Below are 26,481 nucleotides of genomic sequence, written 5' to 3' on the forward strand. Positions count from 1 at the left end.
TTCACGCTTGCCGGGACAGGGTTTTTATTATGGGAAATAGCGTTAAAGTGTTTTCAGACCTAAATATTCAAAAAACTAAATTTTCACACCCAAATTTTCAAAATTGTTTCCGACAACATTTTCACTCACAAAACAAGTTTCACAACTTTTCACATTCATTAGAGGCAAAATTATTGGCACAAAATTTTCAACAATGGTCTTTCTTAACGGTGACTACAATAGGGGAGACATATTACTGGTCTGGTCAGCTTGTGCGTTTTATCATGTGTTTTTTATCAAGCAGTTTTTTGAGTTCTAGAATAACTTCATCTTGTATGGTAATTGGAATGCGGGTTCATTTTGATGTCTTGGTTGGAAGTGTTTATGAAATTTTGAATTGCCACTACGATTTTTCAACCGTCCATATGGGTTATCAGTTTAGGGAATTGAAGTATTATGTTAGGGAATTGAAGCGCTCCCGCATATCGCTTGTTGATTACTCTTAACTACCCGCGTGGTGAGTGATCTGTCTAAAACGCTGCATGCACTTCCTGAATCCAACAGTAGGGTAGTAGAGACGTTTCCGATTTTGATTGGCAGATATATTGGTTCAATTTTTGATACAGTAGTCGATTGTAGCAACCATATTGTCATCTCCACTGCTATAGTCGGATCCATATACTTCGTTTGCTGATAATGGTTGTAGGTAATTTATTGATTCTTCTGCCTGAGGTTCTTCCTCTAGATCATTAGTCGATTTTTCTTGCGGTTCGGGGCATTTTTGGCTCATCTTATGGCCGACAAATTTTGGCAAATAGATTCATTAAACCGCAATTATTACAGGTTTTATCCATTTGCAGTGCATTTTTCTCGGTGGCCCGGCGTCCATTCAAACCCGTAGTTTGGGCAGTGAAATGGCGATGGCCTAGCGTTTTGTTTTGGGAAACAGTTTGTGGTTGACCAATTTGAAGAGCGGGTGCTAGAGGGATATTGGATTGCCTTCACGCTTGCCGGGACAGGGTTTTTATTATGTGAAATAGCGTTAAAGTGTTTTCAGACCTAAATATTCAAAAAACTAAATTTTCAGACCTAAATTTTCAAAATTGTTTCCGACAACAAAACAAGTTTCACAACATTTCACATTCATTAGAAGCAAAATTATTGGCACAAAATTTTCAACAATGGTCTTTCTTAACGGTGACTACAATAGGGGAGACAAGTTTCACAACGGTTTTGGGTAACAGTTTGTGGTTGACCAATTTGAAGAGCGGGTGCTAGAGGGATATTGGATTGCCTTCACGCTTGCCGGGACAGGGTTTTTATTATGGAAAATAGCGGTAAAGTGTTTTCAGACCTAAATATTCAAAAAACTAAATTTTCAGACCTAAGTTTTCAAAATTGTTTCCGACAACCTTTTCTCTCACAAAACAAGTTTCACAACATTTCACATTCATTAGAGGCAAAATTATTGGCACAAAATTTTCAACAATGGTCTTTCTTAACGGTGACTACAATAGGGGAGACATATTACTGGTCTGGTCAGCTTGTGCGTTTTATCATGTGTTTTTTATCAAGCAGTTTTTTGAGTTCTAGAATAACTTGGCCTAGCGTTTTGTTTTGGGTAACAGTTTGTGGTTGACCAATTTGAAGAGCGGGTGCTAGAGGGATATTGGATTGCCTTCACGCTTGCCGGGACCGGGTTTTTATTATGGGCTTCAGCTTGATGTTGACTTCGCATCCCGAGATACATATTGACAGCATATTGAAAGCCTTCCTGGTTTCCACCATTTTCTTCGGCAACTTTTTCTGAAATTCTGAACCGATTAAAATTGCTATAAACAGATCTCTGATTACGTTTCTTCTTTGTTTTCAAAAGTCACATCTGTTTTTTCTTTTAGTGTTCCATAGTCCACTGTCTCAAATCGCAGTTGTCTCTTTATGAGAAAGACATGTCTATCAATTGTTGTATTACGTGGTCTGATGAACGCATCTTCTACTACTTTCCAAAATTCTTCGGTAGACAATGTGTCTATCATGATGTGCAAGTTCTTGCTGTTAAGAATTCGGCGCCACTCCACACTGATACTCAATTATAGCAGCGATGCAGTCTTTTGGTCGGCGAGATGCCCAGGTTTATCTGCGCACATTCTGCTAGTGTGACGAATATGATGTTTTCTTTGGTTATCAGGAATAACTTATGTTGTACTCTCCATTTTTAGTAGCGAAGAGGTTGGACAGGAGTAGGTTTGTCCCAAAAAGCATCAATCCCCAGCGGGTTCGTTTGTTTGTTGACTGCACCATGTCGTACTTAATTACTTTACCACCGTTTTCGAAGTGCGAGATGAGAAATTAACCTTGGGATTGGATTTCGCTAAGCAAAGTATTTGTCTAATTTCTAGCCTCAGATTTGCGGCGCGAAATCAAAAGAGAATTTGGATTACCGAATGTCAACTGGTTAACACGAGAGAAGGAAAATGAAGTACCTGTCAACAAACTTATTTGTGAACAAAATTGGTTGATCAAGAAACGGGAAATAAAGTAGAGGTGAACAAAGACAATAACTCAGACAAACGGGAAAAATGAATTGGAATCTGATTAAAAGGGAAATTGAGGGCAAAATCTTTTGAACTAAAATACTGTGTCATTTGATTTTTACTGTGCCAATTTAATGAAAAATGTCCAGATATGACACCCCCCTTTGAAAATAATTGAAATTCTTAAATATTTCCAGGTGCTTAAAAACGTTCGCAACTTGATAACCATATAAATGCAAGGCAACTGAGGAACTATAAAAATGTCATGTTTGCTCTGGAGAACCGGAAAAACTACGGAGATATTAGGATAACTTTTGAAGTATTAAATTTGGCTCCCGCAAAAATTGTTAGTCTATTCAGAGCAGTTAGTCAATCAGGCTCGCAAGATGAGAGAGTGCGTCAAAATGTTTGTAAAACCTTTCAAAAGACTTTTCAACCCAACCCCTTTTTAAAGCAAATTTTCAAATACTGATAGCCACCTAAGTCTTGGCAAATAAAAACTAGGTGCCCAATCTTGTCAAAGAATTACAAAAAAGAGACAGAACATTTCAGGTGCAAACGGCACACAATCCTGCTGAAAAATAAGCTGCAATGATTCCCGTCAACATTCAAAATGGCGTCTCGCAAAGATTTTTACTCCGAAAATGTAGTTTAGGAAACAACTATTTCATCAAATAAAGCTGTTTAATAACAAAACTAACTGCAGAAGCGTACTCCGAAATATTGTGCCATGCAATCAGCCTAGTTGACACTTCAGAATTTTTTTGTCTAGGGTATGACCCTTTTTTTTTTTTGGGGGGGGGGGGGCTTTTTAATAACATATGTTATCATTTCATGTTTTATTAGGTTGGCACATTTTCAATTGCACTTTTTCTTTACAAGATAGGCGTCTGGATCTTGCATCAAGGATCTTGCAAGGTTTTGCAAGATAAGCGTCGGAGTTCGTCTAAGTGTAAATTGTACATAAATTCAATGCATTCACTGCCAATCTCACATTTTTTGTTTGTTTTTCAGCGTTTGCTCCTCGGCCCGGGTTTGATCGGTTTCTGCAAAGCTAAACCAACGGAAAGCAATTTTTCCTTATGTTTGAACTCGGGTCTTCATGGTTAATTTACTTTAAATTCAAAAACTCATCAAGTGAGAGGGGAGTAGAGAAACTAAAGATGAAAAAGAAGAAGATCGGATTACGATTATAATCTTTGGGATGGACACGTTACAGAACTAGTCGAACCAATTGAGGATAATTTGAAATTGGAATTTGAAAAGTAAATTGGTCTAATCGGTTCAAAACACAAAGAGTTAAAATTTTATCTTCACACCGATTGAGTTTAAGTAATGGTTGAGGCTCAGACCTAAATTGAGCTATGATAAGACTATCCAGACTGAAATGACCTCTGATCAGACTTTCCAGACCAAAATGACCTCTGATCAGACTTTCCAGACAAAATGACCCCTGATCAGACTTTCCAGACCAAGATGGCTTCTGATCAGACGATAACTAGACTATGGCCCACACTATAGTGCGCTTATGATCAGACTCAAATTCAGACCATTGTCCAGACTATAGACAGACTATGATCAAAACTTCCAGACCAAAGTGACCTCTGATCTGAGACTATACTTAAACACGCACGAGACTTTTAGTATCTTTATAATATATGCATTTCATAAAAACCGATGTCTCCAAGAAAATTGAATTCAGTCGATTCAAAATCGAATTTTTTGATATAAATTGTCATCGAAATTTTAAATTGAAAACTTTGCATGTCATTGCTTAAGTTCGCCGGCATCATAGATGAAGTTTGATAGTTATTTACAAGAAACGTCTGAATCTACTGTTACTTTTTTTGTTCATAAGGGGACCGACCACTGGTTAGCGGTTGGACTATCTTGTGAGCGGGGGCAAGGGACTGCAATTGAGTCTCTGGTCAGAACAGTTATCTCTCATTGGCTCGTGGTAGGGCCATAATCAGTTATTCATTAGAAAAAACGCACAGAAAAAAATTGCTCATACTCAAATGCCTATGATCAGATTCAAGTGCGCTGGAATCCGTCTCTGATCAGATCTTTCAGACCGATGTGACCTTTAATCAGATCTTCCAAACCAAAGTGACCTCTGACCAGACCGAATCGACCTCTTATCAGACGTAAATCAGACCATGGCCCAGAATATTTTGCGCTCGAATTGCTGTCCAGACCCTTTAATTTCGGTCTGGGATCACACGGGTGTGCGTTCGAGTGGTTCTGATCATAGCTCAATCTGGGTCTGGACCTCAACCTGGCATTAAGTCGCCAATCCTACAAATTACACAGGAGTCCGCGTTTGCGAACACGAGTGGCAATCTTTTGTCACTCGATTTAGCGTCCTAAAAAACTGCTCAAATTGTAGTAAACAGTGACAAGAAAAGCTGCGGACAATCGTAACAAAGTTTCACCACTGATTATGTGAAATCACGAGTTTACGTCACAAATGTCCGCAATTTGTGAGTCGGGAAATCGTCATCAATGTCGGCATTTTAAGAATGTTTGTTTATTCCATGTCAATTATATGCTGCGCTCTGATTTATAAATTAATTATGCTTCTTTTAATTTATAAATTACAAATTTAATGACAAAAACTGGCCAGCTTTTTGCACAGTATAGATCAAAACGTACAAAGAATAAGCTGCAAATAACACACCGCTTTTTTTAGATCATCTGACAGTGAATTCCACTCCGTGGCAACCATCAATACAAATTGAAACAAAACTAGATTTTAATATAATTAGCCGCAGATTGCTTTAATACGAATAATTCTATTATTATATAATTCTAGTATTCTTTTATAATAGTATTATTTTGATAAAAAATCATTAATGTTTCACCGTAAAGATAAAATTGGTTTTAAATTTATTTAATAAAAATCCCTCATCAATTGAATTGATAAAAATCCCTCACCTGTAGGTTGAATCCAGTGGATAAAAAATACATCAAAACTAAAGGGCTTTTTATTTAGTCTGAGATCGAGAAAATGAAACATGTGGATATATTCAATTAAAGTTGCTATAGATTTAACAGAAAATATATACTGAGGGAATTTTATACGAAAAATACAGTTCTTCAGTCATATAGCTCATCAGTCATTTATAGTAGTTTTTTCTCTGTTCATCAGTCATTTGTAGTCTCTGTTAATCTATCGGTTAGTCTTCTTTTGTCTATCGATTTTTGCATTTAGAATCTACACTGACTCAGGGACGACAATTTTCCTTCTTTCTGAAGCGAAATTTAAAGAAATTAAAATTGATTAAAAGCGGACAATAGTGACCCGGACATTAGTGACAAAGACATCAAAAACTGCGGAAATTAGTGAAGATTAAACCGCGGATTGTTACCTTAGAGCAGATATTAGTGACGTAATATTGCTGATACTAGAATTCTCAAAATTAACAGAATTCACAACCTCTGTACCCTCAGCTGGTTCTCCTTAACTTCTAGACCACAAATGCTTGTCCAACTCTGGACGCTCTATATTTTGATGGGGTAATTCCTTTCCGACCAAATTGGACCTTGAATTCGACCTGGGTCGCGAAATTTTCCGCCCAAAATGATATAAGAGTCGGGTTGCAGTGGGAGGATTTTTTAGGAAAATGCAGCTCAAAAGCCCTCTGAACAAATTCCCCTCTCACTCTTACACTCAGCCCAGCTCTTACACCATTTTACCCCCTCTGGACAAATTACCCCCTCACTTTTACATCAATTTAGCCCCCCTGGAAGCCCTAATCTTACATTGTTTTGGCCCCCCATACTCGAAAACTGCCAGTCTTGAACCCACAACCTCTGTACCCTCAGCTGGTTCTCCTTAACCTCCAGGCCATCAATGCTTGTCCAACTCTTGACGGGGTAATGCCTCAAACGTCCTCCCATTGCAGCCCGTTGCAGCCCACTTTTACATGGCAATTTTAGTCAGGTGGGAATTCCTCAAAAGTCCTCCCATTGCAGCCCAACTCTTACATCATTTTACCCCCCCCCCCCCCCCCAGACCAAATTACCCCCTCACTCTTACATCAATTTACCCCCCACACTCTTACAAAATGTGAAAATGTGAGGGTTTTAGGGGAGCTATTTAAGCAAGGCTGAATTTATGACATCTGGCATATCTTGAGAACATGATTGTTTGAAGAACAGTCATTACAAACAGTGTTATTATTAATTAGAATGTACAATTGTTATTACTATACTGTGAACCACTGTGTCTATATACTAATGATAAATGAGGTCGTTTGAAGTGTTTCTCTGTTTTCTCTCTTGTTATGTCATTTCGTTCAACATTGGATTCAATCACGCAATCTTCAACAATCCCTCAAAGGTACCACCACCCTTTCATATACTACAAGTACTGTGGCACGTACACTAGGTAATCAATGTCCAAAAAAGCAGAACTCAGTAAATTTTGTCCCCAAAACATGTCCCTATTTTTCACGATTCATATGCCACTTTCGACGATAGGATTCAGTTACGAAAAACGTGGAAATAAGTTACTTATATAGTGAAAAGGTCTTACATTTTGTCACGAATATTCAGGTAATGTATTTCCGCCATAACTTTTAACATGAAATGAGCCTAAAATATATTGTTCAAATTTTGTTTGCAATTACTTGACACCCAATTTGAAGGCGTAATTGATTTTGTGAACTATGAACTATATATATAATCGCAACACTTCCAATTGTCCCCTTAATCCACAATTAGGATCGAAAGGAAAATTTCTGAATTTAATCACCAGTTGGTTTTCCTTTCAATTCGGTCTAATATTAACTCAGTTATTTGGAAAGAGTTACTTATAGTGTAGAAACTATTGACTTATGGCGTGGAAATGATTGATCAACGATTGTCCCAATTTTTCACGCTAGTCCCAAAAACCCAGCTTTCAGCTAGCTACTTGCTTAATTTGTAGTTTTTCAAAGAACTTTATTAGGCAATTTGAAATCATACTACGTTAGATGAAGAATTGTTCTCGTGCTAACGAGAGCCAACACCTGCCTAATCTTGTAAGTTTTAGTAAGAATCGTATAAGGGAATGTGAAATCGTACCAAGTTAGTACGAGGAATTGTTATCTTGTAAGAACTTTCAAGTTTCGTACTAAAGGAAGTAAGATCTCACAATTTCTTGTAAGTTTTAGCTATATGCGTATTAGGGAATAGGAAATCGTGCTAAGTTAGTACGAAGAATTGTTATCTTGTAAGCACTTGCAAGTTTCGTACTAAAGGAAGTAAGATCTTACAATTTCTTGTAAGTTTTAGCTAGAAGCGTATTAGGGAGTGTGAAATCGTGCTAAGTTAGTAAGAAGAATTGTTATCTTGTAAGAACTATTAAGTTTCGTCCTAAAGGAATTAAGATCTTACAATTTCTTGTAAGTTTTAGCAAGAGTCGTACTAAGAATGCTTATCTTTGCAAGTTTTTGCAAGCGGCATAATTATCTTAAAAGTTCTGTTTAAAAAACTTGTAAGATCTTGCAAGATTCGTACTAAGGATACAGAAACTTGCAAGTTGGCTTAGTAAGAATTAGTACAATTCTTGCAAGATAACTATTATGCAATGCCTGGGGAAGTGAGAGCTCATATACACAATTTTGAAGCAAAATTTAACTAAATTAGCCTAATATCACTTTTTCCCACACACGCTAACAACTTCAATCGTAAAACAGAATCGTGAAAAACCCAACCAATCGATTATGTATACTCGATCTTTCGGACATTGGTCACGTAATGTAATTATAGCACAGCATTAAATCGTCATGCAAATAAACATAAAAGTTACTTGAGTGGTTCAATTTTTGTCCCAGATGCTCCTCACTAATTTCTGATGATCAAGTTCTAGTCAGAAATCATGGTTCTTCCATGATTTTATGATAAACTATGATTCTTCCAGAAATATTTAATGATCTAGAAACCACCTGGAGCAGCACGAAAAGTTTTTCAAAAACAAAGTTATCTTATGTCAGAATACTTTTGAAATTGCTTCAATTGTAATTGGAGGACGACACCAGAAAAGCATTTGAAAGACTACATTTTTCTTTGTCTGAAGAAGCGAAGATTTTATTGGCATCAGTTTTAGCTGAATAAAACTTCAAAATTAAACAGGTGTTACTTATGAATTCAGATGAAAAAAGATTTCTGAGTTCAAATCGCGGGGAAATGTTTGTTGCATTTGTTGAAGAAATCATATTGAATTGAAATTATAAAGCACCCGACACTTGGAGGTCAATTTTTTTTGTTTACCACATCATATCTCCCGCCTCCTTGAAACAGTTCAATTTGATATTGCTAACATTGCAGCTGCGAGATTCTTTTGACACCAGATGGTTACCAAACTGGATCATGACAATTGGCTGTGCTCTCTGCGTTGCCATCCTTGTTATCTTGATCATCTTAGTTGTCATCAATATCGTTGCTTTCGTGAAGTGATAATGACTTCAGTGATAATTGCATATTGTCAAGAGAACTGTTTCAGATTTTCCGGCCTAGGCATTTTTTTGTAAAAATTGGCTGTATTGGTTTCTTGTCAATTCACGTCGAATGACTCATTTGCTGTGCTCCATTCTGGTAGCCTACTTTTGGAATTCTCTTACTCCAATGGGACAAGTTAGCTGATTGGTCGCATGTACAATGCCGTTGGAGTTCCTATTGGAAAAAATTTTTTTAATCGCTTCAGTGGAATAACTTTATTGTCCTTGTAGTGGCAGTAGCATTGGATGCGCGCTTTCTTAGTTGATTGCAATTATGTCGTTAAAAGCGTACTCTTGATTGTTATCCCGGTTTTTTATTGCTGTTGAAGTGTTGACATGTAGTGTATGAACCACTTTTCAATTTTTCCAAATTTGTCTGAGAATGTTTTTGATAATTTTTAACTTTATGATAAGTGTCGCGTTGTTCTCCTGAGATGGCTTGAGCAATGCTGTTAATGGGCGTCCAAACAAGTGGCAATAGCGCTAACGAGTGACTGATACCATAAGAAGGGGTTGTCAACGGGCAATTAATCAAGGAGCTGCACTTCTCAAGAGACCGTTTTGTTGTTCCCACAGTCCTATAAAACTGCCTCCTCATGGATTTTATAACTACTTCCTAGGTCTTCCGAAATAAGTTTTTTATGGCCGAATTTTCAGCCAATTGACCTGCTGTCCACTAGTGAAGGCATTGACCACTTATTTGAGCATAATGTCCATGAACAGCTTCCGAAACTCAAGTTCTCCGTGAATTCCAATGACAGTTTTCGGGTTGTTGTTCTAGATAATTTTGGGCAAGTCACGTTGAGCTACAAAACGGTTTGCGCCTTCCACTCATCCATGTCTAATCTTTGTTGACACTAATTCCATTTTAACTGTTTTTGGACTAATTTGAAACGGTTGTCTACAGGAGTTCCCATATATATGTCTTCTGCATTTGGTTCTGTTTTGTCTTTTGTGTTGGAATGCCCACAGTGCAAATAACCAATACAACACGTTTTGTAGTGGATGGATAGCTGGCAGCCAGATTATTATTGTTTTTGCTTTGAATGCAGGGTTTGCAGCTATTAAAAAATCAAAATTTATACTCCTTCAGGAATCCAAGCTGCTTGTCGCTGGTAGAAAAACATAATTTTGTTATTCTTCATGCAAATTTCTTGATTGAGTTTCTTTGATCAGACAGAATGTATGGGGCGAAAATTTGAAATCAGTCCAGGAAACTTCTTGTCTATGTTGTTTGTGGAGTGATCAAGGTGCTGCATTTCTCAAGAGACGTCTTAGTTGTTCCCACTGTCATATAAAATTACCTGCTTGTGGATTTTATTGCTACTTCTCAAAGAAAGTTATCCAAAATGAGGTTTGTATGGCGAAATGCTCAACTTCTCAACCAATTGACCTGCTGTTCAATATTTAATAATTAAGGCATTGACCAGTTATTTGAAATCTCTGTCTATGGACAGCTGCTTAAACTCAAGTTCGCCTCGAGTACGAATGAAAGTTTTTGAGTTGTTGTTCTAGATAGTTTTGGGCAAGTCACCTTGTGCTGCAAAACGGTTTACGGCTTCCACATAACTCTCTCTAGTCTGTGTTGGCTTAATTCACTAATTTTAACTGGTCTGTAACATGAAATGGTCTTCTAAAGGTGTTCCTCTATGCATGTATTCTGCTTTTGGTTTGGTTCTGCCTTTGTTTGAATTTCCACAGTGCAAACAACCAATACAACCCGTTTTGTTAGATGACTATTTTACAGCTGAAATATTCTGGATTTGTTTCGAATACAGGGTTTGCAGTCATAAAAAAAAATTTCAAAACTGATTCTCCTCCAGGAACCCAAGCTGTTTGTCGCAAATATAATGTGGTCATCCATGTAAGTTCCTTTCTTGAGTTTCTCTGATCAGACACATTGTGATGGGGGAAACTTTGGAATCAATATAGGAAACCTCTTGTCTCTGTTGTTTGTGGAGTTTGCTAGTCGTCCACCCACGCAACAATCTTAAAGCTCGGATCGGCGAAATTTTGGGTGTTGTGATGCAACGCATATTTTTGTTAATCAAAAATGCTTTGAACGCTTTACCGACAAATTGGCTTTATGCTTAAAAAGAACTTAGGCTCAAAAAGAAACAGGTGTTTGCAAAAAAATCAGATGAAATTATCATTTCCTAAATCAAATCACGTTGTAATTTTTTGTTGCATTTGTTGAAGAAGTCGCCTTGAATTGAAATTGTGTAGCTCCCGATATTTGGAGGTCGGAGGGTTGTTTACCGCAGGAGTCAGAAATTTAGATGGTTACTGCCTTCAGATTTGAACCCTTTTTTCACATCTATTATCACTTTAATTTCAAAAAGTATTGATACTCAAGCTATAAAAAAACACGCCTTTTTTCATTTCGATTTGCCATTTGTCAAAATGCCAATCTGAACGATACACTTGAAAACACGTCATCAGACCAAAAACTGTTCTCAGACAAACATTTTAGTGACTGCTGGAAATACACACTAAAAAATTTAAGGTAGATTTCGATCTTGGTTGGGGATTTTTTAAAGTATTGTTAAGGTAATTAATTAAGGCAATTTTAAGGCAAGTTACAGTAAACTTTAATGTTTTTTTAAGATAGTGAGGCCTTAACTTTTCAGGTAAAGTTCAGGTAAAAGTAATCTCAGCTTAGGTGAGTTAAGGAAAGGGAAATCTACTTTAACAGTTGAGGCAAGTTAGGATGTTTTTAAGGTAAAATTACCTTAAATTTATGTTGTGTGCAATTAGTAATTTTAAAATTATTTGGGAACTTTTTTTTCATTTGTTTCTGAAACGGAGTTGAGACAAAGTGGCACCGAGTTGGAAACAAGCACAACAAAAAAATCAGTGAAAAATTGATGAGGAACCAGTTAGAAAATGCAGTGAATTTTCAGGCAATGATTTCCTTAGCAGAGATCCTTACTTAACAGTCAATGGCCATCAAGAGTCGAGTAGGAGAGAAACGTGCACGTTTTCATAGGTATAACGTAACGTAAATGTGTTTATTCACAATGTCAGATTATCTTTAAGAAAATAGCTTGAAAGCGAGTTTTTCTTGATACCTAATTTAAGATAAGGATTGACGTTAAACATCTGATTTGTCTACTTCACTCAATTCCGTTTAGGACTCGAAATAACAGTTTTTTGTTAATTAAAACAGTATATTGAGGAAAACAGTACACAAAATGAAAGGATTTCGCCCTGCGACGCCAAGGATTTAGCAAAATAATACTTTAATATGTTTCAGATCAAAATTGTTCTTTTTATTATTGCAGATCAAAGTTCTTGTTAATAGAGCAGTTAGTAGCTCATTATGTCAATTCTTTGTCAACACCATTATAGTGAGTGTAAATTTTGGAGCCTTTGTGGGTTGCGACACCAAAATCGTTTATTTGAATGCAATCCTGTGTTCTCCACTGAGCCAATTGGTCCACGCTGCGAGAGTCTTACCATGCCCTCTTATATTGAGCTATTATTTCAAGCTCCATCTCATGATTAAACTGACTCACTAGCGTGTATACTCTAACAGCCGTAAATCTCGAAAATTCGAAATTTAATACGTCTAATATTTGGTGGCGGTCAAGCAGGCCTATAGGCAAGCGAGCAGAATTTTGAAAAAGAGGTCAAATTTGCCAAAAAATTGCTATACCGGTCCGGGTTTTCTAGATTACATCCCACAGCAGATGAGAAGTATGGCCATGCGTAGCGGTCCGTTGAGATCCGTAACAATTAGATGCAAAAAAATTGGCGTATTTTTTTTCTTTGGTGCATTTAAATACATTATACATTATAATGCTGAGCAGTCTTGATTATAACGGTTAACAATGTATTATTTCTGATATATTATTAACTATTATATTACATAACTTTCAGCTTGCTCTTACGTCGGCTTACTTTTGCTTCGAGTTACGTTGCGTTCACGCTAATTTTCAGCTTAAACACAGGTAAATATTCAAGAAAATATACAGATAAACTCAATAAATGATTCTTCCGGCGATGAAGAAAATGGGGAAGCACAAGATCCGCAAAAAAATAAAGAGCGCATTTTGGCAGTTGCACCCTACTAAGGTTAAGTTTTGTAAATACTTGTGTAATCCTCTTAGAACACTACTCTCAGAGGATGGCAAAATTGGCGAGATCATAGAAGTGAGATTAGAGCTATTGCACTCTACTGTAATGTATTGCACTCTGAACACTGTGCAACTAAGGCTATGTGCAGGCAAAATTTACCTCCACAATTTGCTTACCCGAAAATTGCTTACCTGCAGACTAATTAGGTGAATTACCTGCAAAAGTTTATCAAAATTTTAATGCACAAATTTGAAGCAAAAGGTTTCCCGAAAAACTGCATTGTGAAAAAAATAAATCGTAATTTGTCTTTTCAGACAGGAAAGAGGTTTTCTTGAAGCTTCTCTATGATTTTTCAAAGCTAGAAAGAAAAAAACTGAACGGTAAGTTTAAAATTGTTATCATTACACTACTTTTATAACGCATTCAAAATTTCTGAAATTTCTCTGGGACTTTTGTTTTGGACAGGATTCTTTTAGTGAACTTTTTCTGAAGATCAGTGCGCCGTCTCTAGACGTCAGGTAAGCTCAGGAGGCCCATGCTAAAGCCAAGGCCTAATTTGCGTCGCTCTGCGCTCAAACCTGGTCCCTACCACAAAAAGGGAGGGTAAATTTACCATAAAATTCAGGTAAATACACCTGAACTGTCCATGTAATTTGGCGTTCCTGTACATTACCTGCACGGTACTTGCACGTACCTGCAATTGGAAGTAATTTTTCTTGAATTGTGCACGTAGTCCTCCTGGAATTACCTGAACAGTCCAAATTTCAGGTAAATTTAACTGCACAATCTACCTGAACTTTTCAAGTAATTTATCTTTTCAGTACACTCACTGTATAGGTAAATTACCTGAAAAGATCAAGTAAATTGTGCAGGTACATTTACGCAGGGTATACACTTTTGGTTCAAATATGCTGAAATTGGCACTCATGGAAACCAAGAATTGTTACTTACCCAGGTTACCCACCTTAGACGAAACTTTGAAAACTTACTAAGACTTATAAGCTGCCGTATTAAACTTACAAAACTTTGTACGGCACCGTATAAGGCCGTAATAAGTTTTCTACGGCACCGTAACCAATTGATGTAATTACTGATTTTTAAACTCTAAATCCCTAAAATCGACTTTAAATCTATCGCTTATCTAATACAACTCACTTTTTCATCACTTTATGGCACTGGGTATAACTTTTTAAATCTCTGAAAAATTACAAAACTTAATACGGTGCCTTATAAGGCCGTATCAAGTTTTGTAATTTTTCTAAGGTAAAGTTTTTGAACTTTAATTTGCTCTGCAGGTAGCCCTCGTGGTCAAAAAATATACCTCGAAACAGTTCGAAGTTGCAAAAACTTCTTACGCATCTTCTAAGGTCGTACCGAACACTTTGGAAGTCTAATGATATCTTTTGCAGTTCATGTCATTGATCAAGCAAAAAAACGTTCAAATATCCATCAAAAGCGTCAAAACTGAGATTTCGTTCCAAAGAAGACCAATGCTTACGTATTATGTCTCAAAGAAATGATTAGCTGTAATGAAGTTCAAAAAAAAATTTGCGGTTTAAGTGAATCAGATAAAAGTAGCATTTTTTTAACATGAAACTGTCAGTACCACTTACATAGCTGGTGAATAATTCCCCAACTACAAGCGCTGGGTTTACAAGAAGGAATTGAATAAAATATGTGTTTGATTCGCGTTCTGTTCAATTAAATGTGTTCTGGTTTCAGAAAAAATTTTTTTTTTCAAAGTTTGGCTAATTTGAAAGTTCATTTTCGAGTTTTTTTGAGCATTCACAACAACTAAAGTCCTCTTGCAGATCTACAGTCAGATTACTTAAACTATGTAAAAGAATGATTGAACAAGAATAATCAAATGCGCAACAATAAATACATTTGATCATTAGTCTACCCAGTCTCTACACTTATGAACTCGACGAAATTGGGTCACAAAGTTGTATTATATTTTTTGTCTTTGTTTTCGTGTTTGCTTTGTTACGTGTACTGACTCCTCTAATTTATAGCCTTTTTTTTGCAAATGTATCTCTAGTTGGGTTTATTTTGGCCCTATGACGTTGGGAACCTGTTAGTTATCACTAGTATACGTGTCTAAGTCGAAAAAGAACCATAATTTATGTAGAAAAGGCTCCAGTAAAAGAAAGACTTTCTCTAGGTTTTAAAAAGTATTCTCTCGAAAATCTTCTTAAATTTAGAGTTATGTTGAATCTCGGATTTTTTCGTTTTTTTGGCCATTTATGGTTTTCCCTTGATTGTATCGAATATTTGAACTTAATTAACGTAAAAATACCGGACGTTTTCATATATTGCGAAAAAATGTTAGGATTTTTGAAGATTTTGTTTTATTTTAAATTTGTCTGTTTTGGAGAGAGCTTTTCGAGCCTAGTATTTTTTTAGCTAGTGCTCTGCTCAATTCTCCTATAGCTTTAGTTTGTAACTCCGCCGTAGCCGGTCCCCAGCCCGGATGAGAAAGGAGGAGGGAAACACACCCAGAACATACTGGAAAAGTCTCAAAAGTCGTGTTATTCAACTTGACTGGATCCTTTTCCGACAATTTTACAGGTTTTATTTTATATTATAGTTGTCTGTTTTGGAGAGAGCTTTTCGGGCCTAGTTTTTTTAGCTAGTGCTCTGCTCAATTCTCCTATAGCTTTAGTTTGTAACTCCGCCGTAGCCGGTCCCCAGCCCGGATGAGAAAGGAGGAGGGAAACACACCCAGAACATACTGGAAAAGTCTCAAAAGTCGGGTTATTCAACTTGACTAGAGCCTTTTCCGACAATTTTCCAGCTATTATTTTACCTTAAAAACCTTATTAATCTTGCTACGGCCTTGCTACGGCACCTTATTAGTCTTGATATGGCATTAGCACGGCACCTTATAAATCTTAGTACGGCCGTAGTACGGTGCCGTAGGAAACTTGACAAGACTTAGTAAGTTTTTTTTCTAAGACTTATACGGTGCCGTAGTAAGGCCTTAGTAAGTTTTCCAAGTCTGGTCAACCTGGGTATACACACTTGACCTCTAACGGTTGCCAGTCTACTGATTGGAGAAAACAAATTGTTGGATATCCCAATTAGAATTAGAAATAGTTCATTTTTATCCGCAAATGAAATAAAGAGTTTCCATTTGACACGTAGCTAAACTTTAATTAACTTTTTTTTAACCTAGGAACATTAAATTGTTGTTTTTTGAAACAGGAATTGAATTAATTTTATAACCAGCTTCTTAATGTTCACAAGTTGAAAACAATTACATTCTAATTTTTGATACAGTGTTTCAAATCAGGATTAGAGGTTCCGTTTTCTGCTAAACATTATTGTCAATTTTCCATAAGTTTTAATGTTCAGTAGCTATCTTCTGAAATAGCGAATGTATCTTTCCGTTCAACCGTACAAGTTTGAATTAATATGGAGCAGATGCTGTTTCAAAACATTCGATTAAATTTTGCCATCTCCCGTAATTCGAGAGCAAGTTTAGAGGATCAGTGAAGGCATTTTATCCGAATTAAAATTTACTAATGTTATTCCTGGTTTAGTAAAAGCATAAACTGCGTCATATGAGAGGACTGGCAGCTTGGCCGTTTGATTTCAGGTAATTGTAGACAAACTGAACAAATCATTTGACAAGCCTCTGGAGTCACAGCGACTCCTCTGGTCATCAACAGTGGCTTTCTGGAGTCTGGGTGCGTTTGCATCTGCCTTCATCAGCTACACTATGGTGTGCAGTCAGGGTCGCATTGGCTGCAAGAAATCAATATACCTGGGGGGTCTCATCTCTTCCGTCGGTCTAGTAGTACAGTTCCTCTTCTCAAACATTAACTTCCCCTGGTTACTTCCGGTAGGGAGACTGGTCACGGGGTTCGGTGATGGTATCATGTTGTTTACAGCTGATGTTTATTTACACTCTGTGACACCACCTTCGAGAGAGTATTTGAAACGTAGAGCATACGCAATCTCCTTTCTTTGTGGAGTTTTATTAGCTCAACTTTTGGGTTTTGAGCAAGTTTTGGGCACAAGTAGTAGAATCCAGTTCTTGTACATTTTCCCACTGCTGGGGAACATGTTTGCCTCATGCGTGATCTACAAATCGTATGACAACCCCAGTGATGTTGTGAACAAAGGCGCGCACGACCGTGCCCAATGGATAATGAGTCAGTTTCTGGATGATATAGACAACTACCAGGAGATTGAGCCAATCATAGAGAACCTGATGAGTTCAATGTCATTTGAGGGCATTTCGACCGCTGTTTCTCCCTCGTTTGATATGTCCCCGTCGAGGGCTCTGAGTGCGACGTGAGTTTATAACTTGTTGTTTATGAAACCTTTTCATTTACATAAATCATGCTTTTCAATTGATCCCCACGGGTAGTTTTAACAGTTCTGTTTAAATTCAGTGCGCAATCATTTTAAGATTGGCTCTCATCACACTAAGCATGCACAAAAATGGCTCTGAACAGACTCAAAGCTTGACTGGAACTCTGAACACACTCCAAACGCTCTACACTCCAAACGCTCTTTTGTCAACGGATCTGACTGGGCTAGTCTGCATGCGAATTATAGAATTTGAATATATAGGATGGAGGTTTACCCTATTCACAATTCCACAAGTAATCCTAGAATGTATCCTTAGAGCGAAAAAAAAACTGGGGGTAGTAATTTCACAAACCTACTGCTCTTAGGTAGACTAAAGTGTCGTACCAGGCCCTTCGTTCAATCCATAAATGAACTGTTTTGAGAAATCATAGAACTGTACTCAATTGCCAAAAATATTAACGATGATAGAATAAGTTTAAATGCCTCTCGTGTTATATGATATTTTAGTTCCTAAGAAATGTTGTTACCAAATGGAATAAATTGGTGACTCTGAGATTGAGAAGTATACCAGGTCCTCAATTCAACAAACTAATTAATCACTCGAAAACTACGCTTAAACAAGATGGTAGATGGCGTGAAGATCTCGTCGGTGTTCACTCCACAACTCAACCAGACGAGTTTGAACCAACTTGATAAAACGTTAAGACATCAGGTACTTCAGGTTACTGGTGACCGTTTTAGTTGTCTACTTGGCTAACCATTCCTTACTACATCGGTTGACTTAACTTGCCAAGTCCTCCACGAGCAGGCAGCCCTGCCCTCAAGGAGGCTTGACTATACGGTCTCCTGGAAGGAGCTTGGTCGGTTAATACTCTCGTCGAAATCAATCGTCCTGATGTTGTTTTAATTGTCTTGATATTGCACCACACGTTATTTCTATTTCCCTTAATATCAGCAAATTCCTTTTCAAATGCATCCTTCAGCACCATATGGTTTTTCTTCTCAACTTTGTTTGCCCTATTGGTTAGAGATGCACGCTCTGGCTGTCCCTCTGTCCCTAGTAGTGAATTGCAGAAACCCTTCACCTGCAGCATTTCTTCAAATCTCGAGCTCCAGATTGTGAGCGCCTGTGACTTTCCTGTGTAGGTCAGAAGCTTCACTGTCAACGAGTTTTGTTTTTGAAAGAGATCGCATGACTTAGAAAATTGCTGGGCCCATAACCTGTTGGGTGACGGACTTTCGAAGGCAGACTAAAAGCGTTTTCAACTAAGTTTTAATCTTAGTTAGAACAGCTTAGTTAAAAACAATCATCTGGCAAGCCTCTAGAGTCACAGCGACTCAACTGGTCATCAACAGTGGCCTTCTGCAGTCTGGGTGCTAAAGGGCTTTTAACTAAAACGCGTTTATAAAAGCCTTTTCTATAAAAAACGTTTTTCAAAAGAATTAGTTTCTCACAATTGAGAGAGAGAGAAACAAAGTCATATATTTGACTAGAATTTAGATATTTACTAGGAGATCTGGTTGTTAGATCAAGATAATGATCTCAGTCTTATATGGGGGTTCGCAAGGGTTATCAAATATAGCTCGCTTTTGCAAATTTCCGGGCAATCATTCGCAAGGAATACCATAAATACTATGCGTTAGCACTTTTCTTCGCTCACTTCTGGAGGTATCATAATCATTCAAAACCCTCTGAGAAGATTAAGTAATCTCACTCTAAAAATAGCTATCTAGATTCACCAGTTTGGACCGATGATTGATTTATAGCATCATTTCTTGAAAGTTCATTTAATCAACTAGGTGAATTGAATTTCCCTTGTCAGATTAAAACTGGTATGTTTTCAACCTTACGTAAAATTAACAAATTTTCTTACTAAGTTTAAGGTTTTAGATTGAATCGATTTTCTAACATGGAGAGAACCTTCAATTGTTGAAAATTTTGTCATCGATACAGTCAGTTCTACTAGTTAAGGAAATTGCGCCATCAGCCTCGTATCTTATCAAAGTCCAATCCAAACAGAAGTCATAAATCTAATCTAATTCAGAGAAGAGTAAAATTATTAAGACATTAAAATCCAAACTTTATTCAACTAAGTCAATTAGTTTCCAATTAAGTAATAAAAATGCACAGGGAAAATCACGCAATAAATTGAAATATTGTTCTACCACGCATTTGTCGAACTCCCTTGCTTTGCTTAGTCAACCTCCTACACTAACAAATTCTTACTTCTGATTTGCTGAAGTTTTACCAAAAAACGCCTGAAGTTTTACCCTTCCGATTCTCCAAATAAGTTAGAGCATAAGGCCTAGTCCCTCTTGGGCCTTGTACCCAGAACTCCGGCGACTAAAAATTATGTTCCGCCCTATACTGAGTGCCCATGAGCTAATAATTTCTGTTGAGAGCTAACAGAGCACTCTTTTAAAGTTCTGTTGAAAGTCAGTTACAGACCAGCCAGACCTTCATATGCAAAACGAACAATTAAATTGCCTTGCAACGACAGACTGCTATTAGGTTCAGTATTTGTTATTATTATTATTGTCGATAATTATAGTCCAATACAGCATGCAAAAACTGCTTATAACCAGGTTTATGGTTTTAATCCATAAACTGAAACCAGTCTGGTCGATGACATTAATGAGTTTAATAACTCAAAAGCGCTAGAGTGTCTGGCACATCAATTTCCACTGTAATCTGAATTCCGAGCGAATATGAGTCTGTCCAGATCATATGTGTCTGCTATGGCCTGGAATCTTGAGTTGATCACCCAGGCCGAGGATTTTCCCCAAAAATAACGGGGAAAAGAGTGCAAAGAGTGTAAAAATAAAACAAATTACACCCCTATTTCTCCGCTTAATTAACGATGGACGAGTGTAATTACAAGAGTGTAATTTTAAAAAATAAAGGTGGAAGGAGGTAGTGAGGATTGATCACCCGACCTTCCCTATGACCAACATGCTCCTTTCGCTTTTTGCACCTGCAGGTGTGAGATGAATATAATATTTTTTACAGTGGGAGTATGATGGATACGTGTAGCAGAGTAGGGGTGATATTTGTTGAGAAGTGTTGTGGCCTTTCTGTCTTCTTCTACTTCTCCTTTCACTTCCTATCGGGCCACCACCTGGACACTACCCAGGCACAGACAGTGACAGCTGCCTCTTCTGCACTCGCCACTATCGCCACATTCATATGCATATCCTACCCACAGTTACAGCACCGATCACTCGTCCCTCTTATCATAGGTAAATATTAAAACCATAACAAAAAATGGCCAATCTTGCAACCAGTAACAACGTTTACACCACATATATACAAAAAATTATTAGTACTCTTAAAAAAACAGATCATAACTCTAATGATATTCTAAATGCTTTGCCGTCCTCCAAGAGTGCTTTAATGACTATGCCGTCCTCCAAGAGTACTCTAATGACTATGCCGTCCTCCAAGAGTACTCTAATGGCTATGCCGTCCTCCAAGAGTACTCTAATGACTATGCCGTCCTCCAAGAGTACTCGAATGACTATGCCGTCCTCCAAGAGTACTCTAATGACTATGCCGTCCTCCAAGAGTACTCTAATGACTATGCCGTCCTCCAAGAATACTCTAATGACTATGCCGTCCTCCAAGAGTACTCTAATGACTATGCCGTCCTCCAAGAGTACTCTAATGACTATGCCGTCCTCCAAGTGTACTCTAATGACTATGCCGTCCTCCAAGAGTACTCTAATGACTATGCCGTCCTCCAAGAGTGCTCTAATCACTATGCCGTCCTCCAAGAGTACTCTAATGACTATGCCGTCCTCCAAGAGTACTCTAATGACTATGCTGTCCTCCAAGAGTATTCTAATCACTATGCCGTCCTCCAAGAGTACTCTAATGACTATGCCGTCCTCCAAGAGTACTCTAATGACTATGCCGTCCTCCAAGAGTACTCTAATGACTCTGCCGTCCTCCAAGAGTACTCTAATGACTATGCCGTCCTCCAAGAGTACTCTAATGACTATGCCGTCCTCCAAGAGTACTCTAATGACTATGCCGTCCTCCAAGAGTACTCTAATGACTATGCCGTCCTCCAAGAGTACTCTAATGACTATGCCATCCTCCAAGAGTACTCTAATGACTATGCCGTCCTCCAAGAGTACTCTAATGACTATGCCGTCCTCCAAGAGTACTCTAATGACTATGCCGTCCTCCAAAAGTACTCTAAGGACTATGCCGTCCTCCAAGAGTACTCTAATGACTATGCCGTCCTCCAAGAGTACTCTAATGACTATGCCGTCCTCCAAGAGTACTCTAATGACTATGCCGTCCACCAAGAGTACTCTAATGACTATGCCGTCCTCCAAGAGTACTCTAATGACTATGCCGTCCTCCAAGATTACTCTAATGACTATGCCGTCCTCCAAGAGTACTCTTATGGCTATGCTGTCCTCCAAGAGTACTCTAATGACTATGCCGTCCTCCAAGAGTACTCTAATGACTATGCCGTCCTCCAAGAGTACTCTAATGACTATGCCGTCCTCCAAGAGTACTCTAAGGACTATGCCGTCCTCCAAGAGTACTCTAGTGACTATGCCGTCCTCCAAGAGTACTCTAATGACTATGCCGTCCTCCAAGAGTACTCTAATGACTATGCCGTCCTCCAAGAATACTCTAATGACTATGCCGTCCTCCAAGAGTGCTCTAATCACTATGCCGTCCTCCAAGAGTACTCTAATGACTATGCCGTCCTCCAAGATTACTCTAATGACTATGCCGTCCTCCAAGAGTACTCTAATGACTATGCTGTCCTCCAAGAGTATTGTAATCACTATGCCGTCCTCCAAGAGTACTCTAATGACTATGCCGTCCTCCAAGAGTACTCTAATGACTATGCCGTCCTCCAAGAGTACTCTAATGACTCTGCCGTCCTCCAAGAGTACTCTAATAACTATGCCGTCCTCCAAGAGTACTCTAATGACTATGCCGTCCTCCAAAAGTACTCTAATGACTATGCCGTCCTCCAAGAGTACTCTAATGACTATGCCGTCCTCCAAGAGTACTCTAATGACTATGCCATCCTCCAAGAGTACTCTAATGACAATGCCGTCCTCCAAGAGTACTCTAATGACTATGCCGTCCTCCAAGAGTACTCTAATGACTATGCCGTCCTCCAAAAGTACTCTAATGACTATGCCGTCCTCCAAGAGTACTCTAATGACTATGCCGTCCTCCAAGAGTACTCTAATGACTATGCCGTCCTCCAAGAGTACTCTAATGACTATGCCGTCCTCCAAGAGTACTCTAATGACTATGCCGTCCTCCAAGAGTACTCTAATGACTATGCCGTCCTCCAAGATTACTCTAATGACTATGCCGTCCTCCAAGAGTACTCTTATGGCTATGCTGTCCTCCAAGAGTACTCTAATGACTATGCCGTCCTCCAAGAGTACTCTAATGACTATGCCGTCCTCCAAGAGTACTCTAATGACTATGCCGTCCTCCAAGAGTACTCTAAGGACTATGCCGTCCTCCAAGAGTACTCTAATGACTATGCCGTCCTCCAAGAGTACTCCAATGACTATGCCGTCCTCCAAGAGTACTCTAATGACTATGCCGTCCTCCAAGAGTACTCTAATGACTATGCCGTCCTCCAAGAGTACTCTAATGACTATGCCGTCCTCCAAGAGTACTCTAATGACTATGCCGTCCTCCAAGAGTACTCTAATGACTATGCCGTCCCCCAAGAGTACTCTAATGACTATGCCGTCCTCCATGAGTACTCTAATGACTATGCCGTCCCCCATGAGTACTCTAATAACTATGCCGTCCTGAAGAGTACTCTAATGACTATGCCGTCCTCCAAGAGTACTCTAATGACTATGCCGTCCTCCAAGAGTACTCTTATGACTATGCCGTCCTCCAAGAGTGCTCTAATGACTATGCCGTCCTCCATGAGTATTCTAATGACCATGCCGTCCTCCAAGAGTACTCTAATGACTATGTCGTCCTCCATGAGTACTCTAATGACTATGCCGTCCTCCAAGAGTACTCTAATGACTTTGCAGTCCTCCAAGAGTACTCTTATGACTATGCCGTCCTCCATGAGTACTCTAATGACTATGCCGTCCTCCATGAGTACTCTAATAACTATGCCGTCCTCCAAGAGTACTCTAATGACTATGCCGTCCTCCAAGAGTACTCTAATGACTATGCCGTCCTCCAAGAGTACTCTAATGACTATGCCGTCCTCCAAGTGTACTCTAATGACTATGCCGTCCTCCATGAGTACTCTAATGACTATGCCATCCCCCAAGAGTACTCTAATGACTATGCCGTCCTCCAAGAGTACTAATGACTATGTTGTCCTCCATGAGTACTCTAATGACTATGTCGTCCTCCATGAGTACTGTAATGACTATGTCGTCCTCCAAGAGTACTCTAATGACTACGCCGTCCTCCAAGAGTACTCTGATGACTATGCCGTCCTTCATGAGTACTCTAATGACTATGCCATCCTCCAAGAGTACTAATGACTATGTTGTCCTCCATGAGTACTCTAATGACTATGTCGTCCTCCATGAGTACTGTAATGACTATGTCGTCCTCCAAGAGTACTCTAATGACTACGCCGTCCTCCAAGAGTACTCTGATGACTATGCCGTCCTTCATGAGTACTCTAATGACTATGCCATCCTCCAAGAGTACTAATGACTATGTTGTCCTCCAAGAGTACTCTGATGACTATGCCGTCCTTCATGAGTACTCTAATGACTATGCCGTCCTCCAAGAGTACTAATGACTATGTTGTCCTCCATGAGTACTCTAATGACTATGTCGTCCTCCATGAGTACTGTAATGACTATGTCGTCCTCCATGAGTACTCTAATGACTATGCCATCCCCCAAGAGTACTCTAATGACTATGCCGTCCTCCAAGAGTACTAATGACTATGTTGTCCTCCATGAGTACTCTAATGACTATGTCGTCCTCCATGAGTACTGTAATGACTATGTCGTCCTCCAAGAGTACTCTAATGACTATGCCGTCCTCCAAGAGTACTAATGACTATGCCGTCCTCCATGAGTACTCTAATGACTATGTCGTCCTCCATGAGTACTCTAATGACTATGCCGTCCTCCAAGAGTACTCTAATGACTATGCCGTCCTGCAAGAGTACTCTAATGACTATACCGTCCTCCAAGAGTACTCTAATGACTATGACGTCCTCCAAGAGTACTCTAATGACTATGCCGTCCTCCAAGAGTACTCTAATGACTAATGACTATGAAGTCCTCCAAGAGTACTCTAATGACTATGCCGTCCTCCAAGAGTACTTTAATGACTATGCCGTCCTCCAAGAGTACTCTAATGACTATGCCGTACTCCATGAGTATTCTAATGACCGTGCCGTCCTCCAAGAGTACTCTAATGACTATGCCGTCCTCCAAGAGTACTCTAATGACTATGCCGTCCTCCATGAGTACTCTAATGACTATGCCGTCCTCCAAGAGTACTCTAATGACTATGCCATCCTCCAAGAGTACTCTAATGACTATGCCGTCCTCCAAGAGTACTCTAATGACTATGCCGTCCTCCAAGAGTACTCTACTGACTATGCCGTCCTCCAAGAGTACTCTAATGACTATGCCGTCATCCATGAGTACTCTAATGACTATGCCAACCTCCAAGAGTACTCTAATGACTATGCCGTCCTCCAAGAGTACTAATGACTATGCCGTCCTCCATGAGTACTCTAATGACTATGTCGTCCTCCATGAGTACTCTAATGACTATGCCGTCCTCCAAGAGTACTCTAATGACTATGCCGTCCTGCAAGAGTACTCTAATGACTATACCGTCCTCCAAGAGTACTCTAATGACTATGCCATCCTCCAAGAGTACTCTAATGGCTATGCCGTCCTCCAAGAGTACTTTAATGACTAATGACTATGCCGTCCTCCAAGAGTACTCTAATGACTATGCCGTCCTCCAAGAGTACTCTAATGACTATGCCGTCCTCCAAGAGTACTCTAATGACTATGCCGTCCTCCAAGAGTACTACAATGACTATGCCGTCCTCCATGAGTATTCTAATGACCATGCCCTCCTCCAAGAGTACTCTAATGACTATGCCGTCCTCCAAGAGTACTCCAATGACTATGCCGTCCTCCATGAGTACTCTAATGACTATGCCGTCCTCCAAGAGTACTCTAATGACTATGCCGTCCTCCAAGAGTCCTCCAAGAGTACTCTAATGACTATGCCGTCCTCCAAGAGTACTCTAATGACTATGCCGTCCTCCAAGAGTACTCTAATGACTGTGCCGTCCTCCAAGAGTACTCTAATGACTATGCCGTCCTCCAAGAGTACTCTAATGACTATGCTATGCCGTCCTCAAAGAGTACTCTAATGACTATGCCGTCCTCCAAGAATACTCTAATGACTATGCCGTCCTCCAAGAGTACTCTAATGGCTATGCCGTCCTCCAAGAGTACTCTAATGACTATGCCGTCCTCAAAGAGTACTCTAATGACTATGCCGTCCTCCAAGAGTACTCTAATGACTATGCCGTCCTCCAAGAGTACTCTAATGACTATGCCGTCCTCCAAGAGTCCTCTAATGACTATGCCGTCCTCCAAGAGTACTCTAATGACTATGCCGTCCTCCATGAGTATTCTAATGACCATGCCCTCCTCCAAGAGTACTCTAATGACTATGCCGTCCTCCAAGAGTACTCTAATGACTATGCCGTCCTCCATGAGTACTCTAATGACTATGCCGTCCTCCAAGAGTACTCTAATGACTATGACGTCCTCCAAGAGTCCTCCAAGAGTACTCTAATGACTATGCCGTCCTCCAAGAGTACTCTAATGACTATGCCGTCCTCCAAGAGCACTCTAAAGACTATGCCGTCCTCCAAGAGTACTCTAATGACTATGCCGTCCTCCAAGAGTACTCCAATGACTATGCCGTCCTCCAAGAGTACTCTAATGACAATGCCGTCCTCCAAGAGTACTCTAATGACTATGCCGTCCTCCAAGAGTCCTCTAATGACTATGCCGTCCTCCAAGAGTACTCTAATGACTATGCCGTCCTCCAT

The 26,481-nt window shown here is 39.1% G+C and overlaps 1 protein-coding gene across 1 annotated transcript in view; it reads left to right on the forward strand.

Annotated features, from left to right (window-relative positions):
• The first annotated feature begins 6,733 nt into the window (after positions 1–6,733).
• The window catches only part of LOC142334886 (uncharacterized), a 78,501-nt gene continuing 58,753 nt past the window's right edge, over positions 6,734–26,481 (forward strand). The window contains exons 1-3 of the mRNA XM_075383212.1: positions 6,734–6,858; positions 16,680–17,380; positions 20,412–20,641. Coding sequence (XP_075239327.1) covers positions 6,763–6,858; positions 16,680–17,380; positions 20,412–20,641 — 1,027 coding nt within the window. The 5' untranslated portion in view covers positions 6,734–6,762. The remainder of the gene's footprint in view (positions 6,859–16,679; positions 17,381–20,411; positions 20,642–26,481) is intronic.

Source organism: Convolutriloba macropyga, chromosome 2 (assembly GCF_964194025.1).
Source record: "Convolutriloba macropyga chromosome 2, txConMacr16.3, whole genome shotgun sequence".
NCBI lineage: Eukaryota > Metazoa > Xenacoelomorpha > Acoela > Convolutidae > Convolutriloba > Convolutriloba macropyga.